The sequence below is a fragment of the Glossina fuscipes genome, unplaced genomic scaffold, assembly GCF_014805625.2.
Source record: "Glossina fuscipes isolate IAEA_lab_2018 unplaced genomic scaffold, Yale_Gfus_2 0, whole genome shotgun sequence".
Taxonomy (NCBI): Eukaryota; Metazoa; Arthropoda; class Insecta; order Diptera; family Glossinidae; genus Glossina; species Glossina fuscipes.
Genome location: NW_023998414.1, coordinates 8,054,264 through 8,071,151, shown reverse-complemented (window position 1 = coordinate 8,071,151; position 16,888 = coordinate 8,054,264). Strand labels below are relative to the sequence as shown.

Genomic DNA, 16,888 nt, shown 5'->3' with positions numbered 1-16,888 from the left:
AATAGTATTTTCTAATTGTGCTTTGGTAACTCTTGAAAACAAGTTGGACTTGAGTTATTCACATTAAATATTTATATTTTAACTGGCAATAACGCTTTTTATTGGCCCATCTGAGCACGTGCGAGATTTTCTCAAAAAAGTGAAATAATTAAGGTCGGCTTTTAAGTTTAAAAAAATGCCTCTTAAAAAAGTTAAGAAAGAAAAAAATACTGAAGATGTTGGAAAACCAATGAAAATGCAATTAGAAAATAATAAAGCAGTCGTAGTAGGAGTCGCTGATGAAATTAATGCAACAACAACTGAAAGGGCTCCAATGGTGATAGATACCAATATACTGCAATGTTTTAAAGGTTTAACTCATTATGAAGAAAATCTACGTTTGGAGGCGACGGCGCAACTAATGCAACAATTGAAACGTAATATTCGAAAAGGCGAGGTAAGGTTAAGATCTTTTTCTTAATTAATAATTCTGAATGGTTTCATATTCTTTTGTATAGCGACAAAGGGAATTTACGTATTGCATGAAACGTTTAATACGTGGTTGTGGCGCTTCAACTAATATTTCACGCGCCGGTTTCTTTGTTTGTTTGGTGGCGTTGTTAAAAACATTTCCAAATGAAGTTGTCAAAGTAATTCAGGTGCTAGAATTATTAAGCAAAGAATTAAATGTGGGCGCTTCATTAGCTAATAAGGACGATGCTGATGCTGTGGTTGGACAAATTTTGGTATGTACGGCTTTGTTAAGAGCCGACCGTTTATCAGATACGGAACATCTTACGCAAGTTGTTCAAATCTTAGTACAAGCTACACGACATCGTACTTATCATGTTACTTTGGCTTTTCAACTCCTCTGTGATTTAATAAATTCATTAACAATAGAGCAATTTCGAAGTATAGTGTGGCCTATATTGGAGCCTATTTTACTAAAGCCTTGGACGAAACAAACGCTACAAACTGTATATTGTATACTTGTGGTGCATCAACGTTTTCCTGAAGTCATAACTAGAACATATTTCCAACAAAATTTTGGTGGATCAGATTTGCTAAATGCAGATAGTTACCGTTATATATATAACATATTTTGGCATCTTGATAATATTGATAATCTCTTACAACCAGTTTATGAGTATTTCGCAAATTACTTAGCGAAAAGTAAACATTTAGGTAAATTTTGGTTAAGCCAGGTGGAGCCCGGGTTAACAGAAAGCAACAAAAACTTGAAAATGGTGACATTAAAACTATTTACGGATATTATAAATAACTTTAAAGAGAATCACAATCGAATCTTGATTTTATTGAGCGATAACTTTATAAAAATGTTGATGGAGGGTTTAAAAACGCTGAAAGCACGCAACGTTAGCGAGACGTATAAGGCGTTCTATGACGACTTTTTTCAAGCTTTAGCACGCTCCTGCGAGAACATATCAGATGAACAGACAAAAGTAGCAGTGATTAAACGTCTGATATTGCCGCCTGGAATATTTCATATTGAAAAGCTTGCTGGCCATCGTATAATACATCATCTAGTTAATTTTTTGAGCATCGAAGGTATAAAAGAAATTTTTGCTTTATACAAAGGAGTTTTTCAGGCACAATTACCTAAGAATCCCCTTAATGCCGAAGAATGTTGGCTAAATTTTGAGCGGTTTAGCGCGGGCTACATGCTGCAACATCTATTGCAACATAGAGCCGTACAAAAAGATCGTAAATGGCAGGAGGAAGAGTTGAAATTTTTGTTAAAGTATGGTATTTTTTATGTGAACGACCAGGGAGATTTGTGTAAAAAGGATGACACCGGCTCATTCTCTAAAGATTTTGGCGACCATTGCCAAACGATGTTTTATAATTGCCTTCAAAGCAAATTACAAGATCTTCAGGAAGAAAGTGATCTTCTCTACAATTTAGTTAAATATTGTCAAAAACATGTAAAGCAAAAGGCTTTGAGAAAGTATCTAAAATTAAAACAAATAGAAGAGGAATCTTGGCAAATAACTTGGCGGAATATGTGGTTAGAGATAAAAACACATGAGGCAAAAACTAAATGTAAGAATGAAAAGCAGAAAGAAAGCTTACATAACGTTTTTTCTATCCTCTTGCTTCATATGGGTTTGCAAATGTTTAAAGAACCAGCAATGGCACAACTGAGTATAGAGGATTTGCTGAAATGCAAAAAGGAAGCGGAAGTAAAGAGAAGAAATGATAAAGAACCTGAATGGATTGAAGTGGTAGTCGATTTACTATTGCATTTGTTATCACAAAATAATGCGGCTCTGCGCAAGGTAGTGAATGCTTTGTTCCCTTCATTATGCGGTAATCTAAACCTGACAGCTGTCCACCAGATACTTTCAGTTCTAAATATGAAAGGCAATTATAATCCATTGAGTTCTAAAAACGGAGAAGATGAAATGGAAGAAGAAGATACGGAGAGGGGAGGAGAAGAAGGAAGCGCGCGCGGTACTGATGATTTGGCCGACAATGGTGTTGATGATAATGATGATGGTAACGATGACGATGATGATGATGATGATGATGATGATGATGATGACGATGATGATGATGACGATGATGATGATGATGACGACGATGACGACGACGACGAAGAAAACGATGGTTCTGAGGATGATGATGAAACTACGATTACAATTAACGATAGACTGCGTAATGCCGTCTCTCAAGCTTTAATAACTAATGGGGCAGCTGTAAGTAGCCAAGATTTCGGCAAGAATAACGATGATGACGATGATATGCATTCAATCGACTTAAATGATCTATCCGAAGAGCAAGGTCAACGTTTAGACAAAGCCTTAGCGCAAGCATTTAAGACGAAAAAATTTGCCTTAACTTCGCAGCATAAGAAATCTAAAGGTTATCATTTGAAAACGACAACTTTAATGCATTTTCGCATACGTGTTTTAGATTTGTTAGAAATCTATCTACAGCAACCGAAACCCTCACTTTTAATAGGTCTGGAAATCATGTTAACGCTGTTTGAAATGTTGCAGTTTTGCCATGAAGAAGATATGAAGTCTCTAAAAGTCAAGGTAGAGCGACTAATTAATAAGTTAACGGCACTTAAATCTTATAACATAGAAGAGGATTTAATGGAAGATAATTTCAAGGATTTTATTAATCTAATAATACAGAAAGAAGCTCCAGCTGCAACGTACGATATAATTAATAAAATGCGTAACAAATGTGTCAGGTTTTTGCTCTTAATGGCAATCAGTCGACAATCTGAAACACCCAAGATTGTAAAATTATTCGAGGAATACATTGAAGGGTTTATAAAGTCACGCAATTACATACTAAGCATTACGTTACTAAAAGATATTTTCACATTGCCTTGGTCGGGTCTGTGGCAACTTTCAAAGTTTCTTCTCTCCTCAAAAAATCTTAACCACTCTACACGAACTTTTAGGCGCATACAAATCTATGAACTAATCTCTTTGCTCTACAAAAACTCTAGATTACAAATGTTGGATGGCCAACAATATAAACAATGTTTAAAAAAGCTGGACTTAGGATTAAAGAATCATATAAAACATTTGATTCATAGTAATGAATTCAAGTACTCAAATAAAGAATTAAAAACATTATTAGAACTCATAATGGATTCTCAGGAATCACATGCTCGTTGGCAGTGGCAATCAGAATTGTCTTCTTCGGATGTAATAGAAGATATGCAACGGCTAGGATATGCGCATTTACATACTCACCAAGTTTACAAAAAGTTTTGTCACTTGTTTAAATTGGAAATATTACCTAACCATGATTTATCTATCAAAAGTATAAAAGATAACCATTTGGCCGCGCCTACGTCCATAGAAAATGAAGATGAAGAACCGAATAATTGCGAATTGATAACATCTGCGAATTCAGCACAGAAGCGTAAATCATTTTTGATAAATTCATCTAAATTAAAAAAGCAAAAAAAACAGCAACGTTTAGCCGAAGCTTCAAAGGCCCAGCCTTAATGGCTGGGCTCAATTGAATGAAGTTATCGAGAACAGCGACTGTTTGGCTACAGAGGAAGTTGTTGATTAGTTAAGTAATTTCATATTTAGGTCATAGATTTAAATAAAAAATTTTCAATAAAAAACAAATTTAAAGAAAGAATACTGACATAATGAATAATTTTGGATCGAATTTTTTCATCCATAATGATGTACGATATGTGATTGCAAGATGAAGCGGCAGATTATTTATCTGAATATGAATCTTGCAAAGTACGCTGTCTCTCTCTCTCTTTACGTTGTATGTAAAACAAATATTTTTTTACAGTGTAACATTACCATCCAAATAATTTTACAAATTAAAACCCACACCTATATATTGATGTGTCATTATAATTTACTTTAAAACCGATTGAAGTGATTTTCGACTTGGATGTCGAGATTGTATATAGGAAAATTGGGAAATCATTAATCTTTTTGGTAATTGCGGGCTTGGATCGTTTTTGCCCATTTGGATCTACGAGTCATATTTCTATGCCATTTGGCATCATAGGCTATCGAGAGGAGGTACACTATACTTTTTTAGGCGAAATATTCACAAATACTTTTAAAGTGTGCACGGCGTCGTGTATGTAAGGTATTCTGAAGTGAGTAGACCTTTTCCGATATCAGAACAAACACTTATTACATATTTTGGCAAAACTCATTTAATTACTCACAATAGTCTTTTTTTTAGGTTCTCTATATCGATGTAGCGTCATAGTCTTTTAAGTTACATGTGCAACATGCCTTGTTGGATGACGTACGCGGCAGCAAAAAGGATCTGTTTTCATCGGCAAATTCATTTTTCCCCCTAGGTATAAATCGCTGCTAAATCTGTAAATACGATGAATGGATGATTCTTAAAATTACGATTCATGTGTCGATCGATGAACTTATATGTTCAGCTTACTTTGATATCCCAAAGACCCAAGTACCCGGGCAAATGACTATTAATATATTAAGAGAACATGTCTGTAGCATATATCAAAATTTTTGAAACGCATTTTTCTCGAAACCCGATTTTTAAAAAACGGTACACGGTATGACTGCAACAATTTTCTTTCTAGAGTAAGACAACTCGGCACTTTTTCAATAAGTTAATTTAAGCGTTTTTTTATATATAAGCGAGGTCCTACTTTTGGTCAAAAATTGTCAAAGGCTCGGCGTGGACACGAAGCTCTTTGTTTAGGCCTTAGTAAAGTTTGAGGTTAGTTTTGGTAGATTTTTTTTTTCATTTCATTGTTTCTTTATATTTCATTATCAAACTGTATTTAAATCGATGTCTTATTAATTTTTGCGCGTTATACGTACGCCATGTCTAAGGTCTGAAAAAATATCCGATTCACTGATTATAAGCATGTAGAAGAATTGATTTCTTCTAAATTTAATTGCACTGCGTACCGTAGGGACCATTCAGTTAAGCATGCCTTGTCGGAATGGTGGTAGTATTGTTATTTTTTAATGTTTTTTGGAAACAAGTTTTTTTTCTTCTTTTTTTAATAAATCTGTGTTAAATAACTTCCGCGAACATTATCATGGTGTAATCTTTCTTAATATACATTATCTCCTTAATCACATTAGTTGTTGGCAGTTAAGAGTTGAGTCTATCGTTTGAACAAGTTGGAGCAGTTCACGTAACACGATTCCCTTCAAATCCCAGTAGACGATATTTTTTGCACGTTAATGTCGTCATTGGTTCATCGATCTTATGATGGATTGATCGGCCATCAGAGCATAAGTTCCATTTACCAGCTGTTAATTGCTCTAAAGTTCGACATTGTAAAATATAGCGAATTTTTTCAAAATTTCGAGTCCTTTTTAAAACTCGCAATTACTTTAGGCTGAATTAAGAATGTCATAACGTCTTTTATGGACAATTTTCTATGGGCAGAAATTTTTCAATTGCATTGTACTCTCGCTTGAGGATGGTCTAGCTCTGAAACTTTCTATTGGAAAAATGACACGAACTTTTTGCTTTACCTAATAAATGTATGAATGATGTATATAATAGATATGCTTAGGTTTATTTGTCACATAATAGCATAATTTTCTTTTTATGAGAAAAAGTCACATCAGCGTGGCTTTTTGCTTACGATGAGTTCACGCTTTATGAAGATATTGAAGAAATATGTGTTTTTCTTTTAAGATGACGCCTTCAAGATCAGTTGTATTACCAATATTACTGAAGCCATCCATTTAAAGTATTGATCGCATTTCACTTATTTTGTTCAATTGTTTGTGATCTCGGAATGGTCTGTACGATGATTCTTGACGATGAATTGTGATTCCAATAAATAGCTTTTGCTGACCGATCTTATCTATTTCTGTTTCTAGAAACTCAGACATGCATGACACTTCTTCGGAAAATGTGAGTTCACTTGCTCGTATATTAAAGGTTTTCACAACTGTTTAATAAAAAAAGATCACGTTGTTCACGTATCTGGTGTCTATCAAGTGTGAAAAAAAAACCGCTTCACAAGCAACGATCAGACAATAGATGGCTTCAAGTCTCACAGGCTAAGATGATTTTTTTAACATTTTAAATGGAACAATTAAATTGAATCGTAATTGTATAATAAAATCGATTCGTTGAAAACTCGGGGTATTGTGTAGAAGCAAAATTTTCTTTTTGATTTATATAAACTTTACAATTTAAATCAATTCGAAATTGAAAAATTCGAGAAAACTTTTTATTATTAATAACAGAGAAATGTTAGTATAACATTTGATTTATTTAAGAGGCAGATAGATAGAGAATAAGAATACTTAAATGCTTTTAATGAATTTTTAAATAAAGAAAAATATTGCACAAAGTAAGTCACTAAAAAAAAAAAAAAAAAAAGAAAAATAGTTATAGAAAACTCAAAGCAAAACTCTGAGCAAAACATTTAACATAAATAACTTTAAGGCACTTAAAATTGTTGAAAAGTTAAGCGGGTTTTTTCAAGAAAATCTTATTAACGTTAATATTGGTACCAAGGTTGACGACGCACCCATTGCAATCGGTTCGTGTGATCTGAACGTATTTTAATGCTCGCTCCCTCTGCAGCCCGTACAGTTTCTTTAACCTACAGTTACAGGCAAACAAACAGTATGTAACGATTATGTATTAAAATTTAAACACTTTCTAAACTCAACTTACACTTTGCATTAAATTTTGGGCATTGCCTACTAACATTTCGGTAGCTTCACGATCTTCATCTGACCCTTGAGCACCTAACATGGTAGCCTTAACAGTGCTAAGGATCTTTAATTGCGTTCCGATAGTGGGTATGCGTTCGCAAACTTGCAATAAGTTCGTACGTATGCGCCGATCAGTGCACTGACGAGCTAACTCTTTAGCCAATCGGGTAACATCTTCTGAGGATTCGGCTATTTGTTTGGCAGTTGCTATTAACTCGCGTTTGCTGCCGCGCGAGTCCGATTGTACTAAATCGGAAAGACGCGCCATCAAAATGGCCATACGTTTGGCAGCCGCTATGATTTCATTATCTTTAGAGGACCATTGACGTACTTCTTGGTGAAGTCCACGTGCAGCTATCTATATAAGTAGATGCAATTGATCATTGAGTGTTAACTTTTCATTGTTTCATTAGTAAATTTACCAAAATTGGTTGATTGGGTTGAGGCACGGCACGAAATACGCCCTCATCCTCATCATCGGTCTCTGGCGGAGGTGGCCTTTGCGGAGGTATGCCTTCGCGTGGCAGTGGAGGCCTTGGAGGGGCGCGATCAACTGCGAAAGAATGACTTAAGGTGCGTTTTTACTTCATAATTATTCCGATTTTTACCTTCATTCAAATGTAAGGCACTTAACTCTGGAATAGGTGGGGGTGGTGGTAAGTCGGGTAGTGGAGGAGCAGGTGGTGCTATAGCCGAACGCACGTCTTTGACATCAGCTAAGAGCTATTACAAAAATTCGAACTTGTTATTCAATTAACATGCTTTTCTCTTTGCTCTTACCCTTTGGAAAGAGTTTTTCCAAGCTTGTGCAGCTGCCGGATCATTTATGTTAGTCGCCACGCGCTTAGCATCTCCCACCATAGCGGGCAATGAATTCTCTAGTCGATTAGCAGCTGTATTTAACTTCGCGGTAAATTGAGGATCTTCTGAATTATCAGCTTCTTGTTTAGCCACCAGGAGCACGCGATTAATTAGACGAGCTATATTTGAAGTGTTGTCTACCATTTTTTGCGGCTGTTTAGCATGGATGGCATCTTCACAGAGTTTCGCATACATTTGCATGTGTTCCTCAGACGTTTTAATAAACTCAGCTGGATCGGTAGCCTGGTCACATAGGGTACGCATACGTAGGACTGTGTCCGCATATTGTTGCTTAAGATTTTGTAAATGTTCATCGGCTGCTTTGCTAGCTGGATAATTCATACGTATGCGTCCAGCGTTGATAAGCTGGGGTGTCATTGAGTCCACTTGACCAGCCGAGGACAATAGAATTTCGGCTATCTTTTTATTGCCGCAAGCTCCACCGGCCGCTACCATACGGGAAGTCTTTGAGGCGCGATCAGAAAAAGCTTGTAGATTGTTGGATCTCTGATTGAAATTCTGTTCCCTTCCCGGAGTACCTTCGGGTAGCATAACTGCATCCGTAAATTGTTTTAGCGGTGTACTAACATCCATAAAGTCTTGCACGATGCGATTAACTAGGGCGTTTTGTACGGCGGCTTTCAGTTCGTGCAATTTCATAGTAAGCTTTTTGGCCGCCTCTTTCGCCGCGGGAGTATGGCCGCCAGCTTGGCGTTTTAAACGTTCCACCTCATCACACAATTGCATGATTTCAGCCTTTTGATGGCCAGGACAACCTTCAGCCACTTTACGGCCTTCTTCCACTATTAAACTGACGGCCCGTTCGCCTAAACCGCCATCATTCAATTCAGGGTTTTGAAGCCATTTAACAGCTTGTTCCAATCTGCCCTGTATAGTATGTGCTGTCTGTTGTACTCCTGCCTTATCCACACCAATTACAGCATTACGAATCAAATGTTGCATATCGCCTAATTTTTCGCGTATACTACGGGCTAAGGATTCCGCTTGGGGCGTGGTACCTTTGCCTTCCTGTCGCAATTCGCATAAACCATTAGTCATGGCAGTAATTTCATCAGCTAACCGGCGTATTGGATAAGAATCTTGGGGCAAACAACGCTCTGAGATCTCGCTAGCGTTATCAATAATTTGACGCAATGCTTTCTCGCCTACCCCTCCTCTCAATGCGTACGGATTATTGAGCCAGTCGTTCGCTAATTCGCTTTTATTATGAATAGCATTGCTCAGCTTTTTCAGCACCGTCAAATTGTCCAATTCGCTTGTGTCCTCATCGTAGGTAGTTAACTGAAGAACACGTATAATTTCCTGAATTTCATCGCTCATGCGCGAGGCCAAATAATTGCGATTTTCTGCTGCCTCTTCTACACCTTTACCTTGCTGCTCTACTATATGTATATAAACCTTCATGCTGCAGATTAGTATTGGAGCCAAAATCTTAACTTGCTCTAGGCAACGCACCAAAATTTCACTATGCACCTGATGTGTAAGCTCCTTTTCACGGGCACTTACCTTCTGCGATACTTTACTTAACCATGGCGATAAGTCTTTAAGAAATTGCACTAGATCCTCCATGGTATTGATGACTTCAGCGACTGCTAAATAATCGAGTACACGTTTGCATTCTTGTATAATTTTGCGCACCTCCGATTCATCGAAGCAAAGCAATAGCGATGAGGTGCCTTGCAGTATACCGCGGCTTCCTTCTATCAGCTTTTTACGTGCAGGTCCCGAATAGGGATCAACACGCAACATATCGGAGGCTTCTTCCAGTAACTGCGAAGCAGTCTCAACGCGTTGCAATGCTGGTGGCATATCTTGACGCAGAATTTTGTCATCCGAACTGTTAATGGTATCACGACCGACTTTCACCAAGTTTGCGACAGCGGCTGAAACAACCTGCACTGGTCGACTGAGATCAGGCATAGCATTTCCATCTTCGGCTTCTTCATGCAGAATAACTAAGCGAGAAACCTAAAAAGATTTAAACAAATTAACAACAAAAATGAAACTTATGTCTGCCTTAGAGCGTATCTTTGATACCTACCGCTGCATATAAATAAATTTAAATTTAAAAACATTTTCTTAAATGTAAGAGAGTCAATTGAAGAATAAATTTTATTAGCACTTAGATCAACATCTTCTACACATGTTTTTAAACAAATTAAGCTCATTTTTTCTCTTAAACGCTCGATTGCCTTCTTAAGTGTTTCGACTTAATATCTGTAAGCTTACTCTGTGAAACATATTTGCTTTTACATTTGCCGTGCGAAACTCAACTAATAGTGCGCAACTCAAAACAACGGAAAATTGCCATCGGCCGATATATCCAAAATCGAACGACTTAATAAGTCATCGCTGGTAAGATTTTCCCAATAATCGATCTACTAGCCTATTAAGGGTATATTCTATAGAATCGATCTTATAGGGCTAATTACCATTTCGGCGAAAGGTCGTTACTCTGAATATCTCCGAGCCATCCTGCAGACTATGTCAAGAAGTTCTTGCTTCCAAGCTAATTGAATGCATTTGGCGTCGATAACAATTTTGTTGGATTCATACCGAGTTTTAGAAATACGATAACGGTTGCAATCGACACATTTAGCTTCAATAAAGAAGAGGGGGATCTCCTTTGCTTAGGTCAATGTAACATAGACGGATCGATAGCTCTTGATGTTTTCAGCATAAAAATACAAAATAATTTTTATGGCACAGAAGATGCACCCGAAGGGTGGAAAGAAGTCAAGGATAGATAGATTTCATAAAGCGCCGCAAGAAACAATCCACTGCAGCCAACATTTCCGCCGTTCACTTCGCCTGTCTTCTTCTATGTGTGTAACATCTAGGACAAGGACTTACAACCTTTTATTGTGCCGATCGATCGAGAAAGTGATTCGATCTAAGCTTGCCTGTCTGCCTTGTATTGCTGTGGTCAAACTGCAGATCGTAGCTTTTCACATATTTTGATGAATTGTGGTACACCGACTTGGCTTAGCCCAAGAACAATCGGTCCGTCGTTCTATGAATATCTATATTAAGCGAAATAGTGCAGGTGGGCCGTGGCGCACTATTATGTTTTTGCTTGTTGTTCTATGTTATAGAAAAATGCTCTCACGAGGTTACATGACCTCTTAACTTAGATGTGATATTCGAAACTTTACGTTTGCTAAAGCCATTGATAAACCCTTTAAGCCTAAAACAAGAAATGTTATATGCAAACGTTTGACACCTTATTCCATTATTGTTACGGACTAATAATATAAATACTTGAAAAGGTCTTCTTACGAGTTGTAAACAATGGACAAAATTAATTTACTGTTTGTGTCGTACGTCACGACATGTCGTCGTTATATCCGTCGTTGCGGTGCGAAAATAATCTTTAATCTATAACGAGATGCGACAGTCGTATAAAAAACAAAAGTAAATACAAATATTTATAATGATTGCAAGATAAGAAGTGTTACACGTTGTAACGAACTACATTCCAATGTCAGCTTTTACTTTGGCTCATGCTTGTATCAAGGGCAGTATTATATTAAATTGCTTACCTTAGCACAGCATATACAGAATCACTTGTGTCTCGTATGTCGCTATTGCGGGTATGCCAGCAGTAAACCCAAGTTAAAAGAAAAGTAAAAAGAAAGCCCTATGGGCCACGGCCCACCATTAAATACTCCAGGCTGTGAAGATAAATTCGAATTTAACTACCAAAGACACCTACCATTTCTGTTAACAAAACCCTGCTAACGTCTTAGCAGTGCTCTGTTAAATAATTACATATGAGATATAGCTGGATTTGAAAGCCTACTCCGTCACAATATTAAAAAAAGGAAAATGTTTTTGTGGACATTTCATGAATCTATATGAAAATACGTTTCAAACAAGCTAAACAAATTCAAATTCTGCCTATGGGAGCTATATTTCACGGTGTTTTGATATCTGGTATGTTAACGAAAAATGGATATGGGATAACGGGCAAATTAGAGACTCTAGTGCGGCCAAATTAGAAAATGTCACCTATATTCACATGTATCACGTGAATCTATATAAAAGTACCTATCGATTGAGCAAAAAAAATTCACACTTTGCTTTCAGCAACTATTTTTGCCGATTTTTTGAAATTTGGGATCTTACCATAACATAGCTATGGGAGAACACCCAAATTTGTCACTCTGGTGCGGCCAAACTAGAAAATGTCGCCTATATTCACCTATATCACATGAATCTATATAAAAGTACCAAAAAATTCAGACTTTTCTTTCTACACTATACTGTAGTACAATAATTTTCAGTACAAAATCCACTATACTGTAGTACAATAATTTTCAGTACAAAATACACTATACTGTAATATACCGTAGTACAGTAATTTTCAGTACAAAATCCACTATACTGTTGTACAATAGTTTTCAGTACAAAATACACTATACCGTGATATACCGTAGTACAATAATTTTCAGTACAAAATCCACTATACTGTAGTACAATAATTTTCAGTACAAAATGTTCTATACTGCAGAACAACATTTTTCAGTACAAAGTGCACTATACCGTAGTATACCGTAGTACGATAATTTTCAGTACAAAATCCACTATACGGTAGTACAACATTTTTCAGTACAAAATGCGCTATACCGTAGTATACCGCAGTACAATAATTTTCAGTACAAAGCACAATATACCGTAGTACAGTAATTTTCAGTACAATATACACTATACTGTAGTACAATAATTTTCAGTGTAAAATACACTATACTGTAATATACAGTAGTACAATAATTTTCAGTACAAAATCTACTATACTGTAGTTCAATAGTTTTCAGTACAAAATGCACTATACCGTAGTATACAGTAGTACAATAATTTTCAGTACAAAATCCACTATACTGTGGTACAGTAGTTTTCAGTACAAAATGCACTATACCGTAGTATACAGTAGTACAATAATTTTCGGTACAAAACACAATATACCGTAGTACAGTAATTTTCAGTACAAAATCCACTATACTGTTGTACAAAAGTTTTCAGTACAAAACACACTATACTGTGATATACCGTAGTACAATAATTTTCAGTACAAAATGCACTATGCTGTAGTACAACATTTTTCAGTACAAAATAAACTATACCGTAGTATACTGCAGCACAGTAATTTTCAGTACAATATACACTATACTGTAGTACAATAATTTTCAGTACAAAATCCACTATACTGTAATATACCGTAGTACAATAATTTTCAGTACAAAATCCACTATACTGTAGTACAATAGCTTTCAGTACAAAATACACTGCACTGTAGTACAATAATTTTCAGTGTAAAATACACTATACTGTAATATACCGTAGTACAATAATTTTCAGTACAAAATCTACTATACTGTAGTTTAATAGTTTTCAGTACAAAATACACTACACCGTAGTATATCGTTGTACAATAATTTTCAGTACAAAATCCACTATACTGTAGTACAGTAGTTTTCAGTACAAAATGCATTATACCGTAGTATACCGTAGTACAATAATTTTCGGTACAAAATGCACTATACTGTAGTACATACATATGTAGTATATATACTATATATACTATACCCATTTTTCGCTAACATACCAAATTTCAAAAAATTGTTAAAAACAATTCCCGAAAGAAATTTCTGAATTTTTTTGCTTATTCGGCAGGTACTTTTATATAGATTCACGTGAATATAGGTGACATTTTCTAGTTTGGCCGCTCTAGAGTCTCAAATTTGGTTGTTCTTTCATATCCATTTTTCGCTAACATGTCAAATTTCAAAACACTGTTAAAGATAGCTCCTAAAGGCAGATTTTAATTTGTTTAGTTTGTTTGAAAGGTATTTTCATGAAATGTCCACAAAAATATTTTTCTTTTTTTAATACGGACGGAGTAGGCTTTCAAATTCAACTATATGTCGATTGTAATTATTTAACAGAGCACTGCTAAGACATTAGCAGAGTTTTGTTAATAGAAATGGTAGGTGTCTTTGCTAGTTAAATTCGATTTTATCTTCACACCCTTTAAATACTCTACACTATCCTACAATTATTCATATGATGACTTTTTACAATAAGGATTTATATAAGAAATGATGGATAAATTGATCCGATTCGTATCATTTTCAATACCATTTGTATTTGGGTCAAAAAACAAACCAGTGTATCAAATTCTGTTAAAATATCTTTAAAATTCTGACGAAAATTGTAGGTTGAACACAAGAAAACAATACCGGACAGACGGACAGACAAGCTTAATTCGATTCAGAAAGTGATTTTGAACAAATCGGTATAAGAGTGATAAGAGATAAGTCTATCTCAAGTTCTTCTGGGTGTTGCATGCATACGCACAAACTAAATATACCGTTGTATTATAAGTAGTATAGGGAATGAAAAGGAATAAATTATCTTTTAATTCACTATACATAAATATGTTAAATATTTGTATCATATTGACACTTGCGCTTCATAAATTCTCTTATATGGTAACGTTTAAAATCAACTTAACTATTGTATATTTGCAAAAATAAATATTAAATTAGTCTGCTTGCAGTTATTGCGGCATACATAAGCTATTTATTTATATCGTAATGATCAGGTGTTCATATATGTATGTACATGTATATGATACATGCATACGCGTACGTTTATACAAGATCAATGTCATATAGTAGCCTACGCGTTTTTTGTCAGATTTTTTATTTGTTTACCTTTAAGAAACAGACATCCGTACAATCGCTACTCTTTTTTTTCTTTAATAATAAACAAAAAAAAATAATAAAAATAAATAACAACTGATTGTGGTTACAAAAGCATTTTAAACGAAAGTCATTTTAAATATTCGAACTGAGTGGGTGGGTTAAATTGCTTAATAGCTTCAATACAGAATTGACTAGAATTCATTCATATTTTCACTTTTTCTAAATGGGTAGATGACGGGGGTAGTGGGCAAAAAGGAAGAATGGGAGAAACATTGTTAATATAACTACGGAACCGTTTTTTTATATAATGAGGACAAATAAACTGTTTGAAAACATATGATAATAAAGAACTATATTCCAGTGATTATTGGTAATTTTTCGTCTTTTGTTTTTTATAGCCCCTAACAAAGAAGGCAGGTACTTATTAAATTTGTCAAAACGTTTGCAATTCCCTACAAAATACTCCATAGAGAGATATATAGTTTTTCGTGATTAGCATCAAAATCCTCATATGGTTTAAATATGTCCGTCTGTCCGCCTGTCTGCAGGTCTGCAAATAAGCATTTTGAAATCAAATTTCGAGTTGTGAATCGCTGACAATATTACAGAGGATGTTTGCCAGATTAAGTGCAAGAAAGTATAAGAAATTCTTGTTGATTTGCGATTTTATTTATCAGTTTTTTACCACAATTTCAATGACTTTCGTTTCTGGGCCGAAACACGCCCATATATTAAATATTTTGAAAAAAAGCAACTCGTAGATTGAACATAAAAATACATGGGCTACACTGACGGACAGACATATTTAGATAGATTTTTATAAATATAATTGTAAAGAATGGGTCGACAAGGGGTCCTTCTTGGTATTGCATATGTCCGCACAAACTCAATGTACTCTTACCATAAGTAGTGCAAATTAGTAATAGTATTTTGGAAATCTAAATTAGCATGGAAACTTTGGATCGAATGGATCGGTTTCCTCCTCCCTGGAAACTAAACCTTTGCACGATAAAAAACCGAATTTTCAATACTTCTTCATGGAAATTCATTCATTCATAATACAAACAACCTTAGCGAATGTGGACCAGATAGGTCAATTTTTTTGGATTCCAACTCATATAAGGATTCTAATGAAAAATGACACTTAAATGTGTCAAAAAGGTCTAATTTTTAATATTTTGTGATGAAACTTTGTCCTTAGCGAATCGAACACAGGGAATTTGAATCACATAGGTCTATTCTTTAGGCCGTACCATATTTATAGGCTCTCATGAAGCAACTGGCAAAGTCAAAGTTGTGGTTTGTCATAACGGAAGCAAGTAGAAAATAATAACAGCATCTGTGGCCAGTAAATTAAGTTTGCTAAATTTGGCCTATGTCAATTTTGACGTTCTGAGTACCCTCGATTATAAGGGCTTTCGTGGAAATTATGCATTTACCTAAAAATAATGTACAATTTTTGATGTGATTAGTAAAAAAATGAGTGAATGGCTGGCTGTACGAGCTAAAGCGGTGTACAGTGTCTAGTAGTCGACCTTGACCGACTATAGCATATTGATTTGTTTTTGTTTTTTTGTTAAAATAATTCTTATTTATAGAATCTAAAAAGAAAGAAATTCAAGTCCAACATAAAAGAAATAACTGGCGTAAGAGAAAATGCTTTAAAAGTGACGTGAGCTTCTATCAGCTCAAAAACTTATTATTTTTCGAAATATGTATCTTTCAACGCCAAATGCTAATAAAAAAATTAAAAATTATTTATCGATTCACTTAATTATACTTGTAAAACTTACCTGTTGTGCTACAGGATCTAAAATGCTCTCGATGGTTTTTGTATGAAAAACTGGCATTTTACCAAAATTTGTTTTGCTTATTGATTAATTTTTAATTCTCCTTTTTTCTTTTCAATTGTTTTTTTTTTTTTTTTTTTTTTCTTTTATTAATTTTAATATTTATTATGTGTATCCACAAATGCTCTAAAATAAAAGTAAATAAAATTTTCAATATTTATTCTAACATTAATAAGACGGATTAATTTTTTTGTATGCGTTGCTTGCTTTGGTTTTTCATTTTGTGTTTTCTTTATTTTTTTATAAATTTCGTTATTTATTTATCTCTAAA

The 16,888-nt window shown here is 34.9% G+C and overlaps 2 protein-coding genes across 2 annotated transcripts; one reads left to right on the top strand and one right to left on the bottom strand.

Annotated features, from left to right (window-relative positions):
- The first annotated feature begins 93 nt into the window (after nucleotides 1-93).
- LOC119644795 (myb-binding protein 1A) lies at nucleotides 94-3,974 on the top strand. Its single transcript, XM_038044532.1, has 2 exons — nucleotides 94-436; nucleotides 498-3,974. Exons 1-2 carry the CDS (start codon nucleotides 176-178, stop codon nucleotides 3,972-3,974), a joined length of 3,738 nt encoding a protein of 1,245 aa, XP_037900460.1. The 5' UTR covers nucleotides 94-175.
- A 2,862-nt stretch (nucleotides 3,975-6,836) lies between these two features.
- LOC119639376 (vinculin) lies at nucleotides 6,837-16,661 on the bottom strand. Its single transcript, XM_038036710.1, has 6 exons — nucleotides 16,561-16,661; nucleotides 7,959-10,028; nucleotides 7,787-7,901; nucleotides 7,601-7,731; nucleotides 7,138-7,536; nucleotides 6,837-7,063 (listed from the first exon to the last, which is right to left on the bottom strand). The coding sequence occupies exons 1-6, from the start codon at nucleotides 16,615-16,617 to the stop codon at nucleotides 6,959-6,961; spliced, it is 2,877 nt and encodes a 958-aa protein (XP_037892638.1). The 5' UTR covers nucleotides 16,618-16,661; the 3' UTR covers nucleotides 6,837-6,958.
- Nucleotides 16,662-16,888: the final 227 nt, after the last annotated feature.

Excerpts from the sequence above, each read along its gene's own strand:
- LOC119644795 (XM_038044532.1), top strand. The coding sequence starts at position 176 with ATGCCTCTTAAAAAAGTTAAGAAAGAAAAAAATACTGAAGATGTTGGA. Across the intron at positions 437-497 it reads GTAATATTCGAAAAGGCGAG|CGACAAAGGGAATTTACGTA; the intron begins GTAAGGTTAAGA and ends TCTTTTGTATAG.
- LOC119639376 (XM_038036710.1), bottom strand. The coding sequence starts at position 16,617 with ATGCCAGTTTTTCATACAAAAACCATCGAGAGCATTTTAGATCCTGTA. Across the intron at positions 10,029-16,560 it reads TAGATCCTGTAGCACAACAG|GTTTCTCGCTTAGTTATTCT; the intron begins GTAAGTTTTACA and ends AAATCTTTTTAG. Across the intron at positions 7,732-7,786 it reads TGCCTTACATTTGAATGAAG|TTGATCGCGCCCCTCCAAGG; the intron begins GTAAAAATCGGA and ends ATTCTTTCGCAG.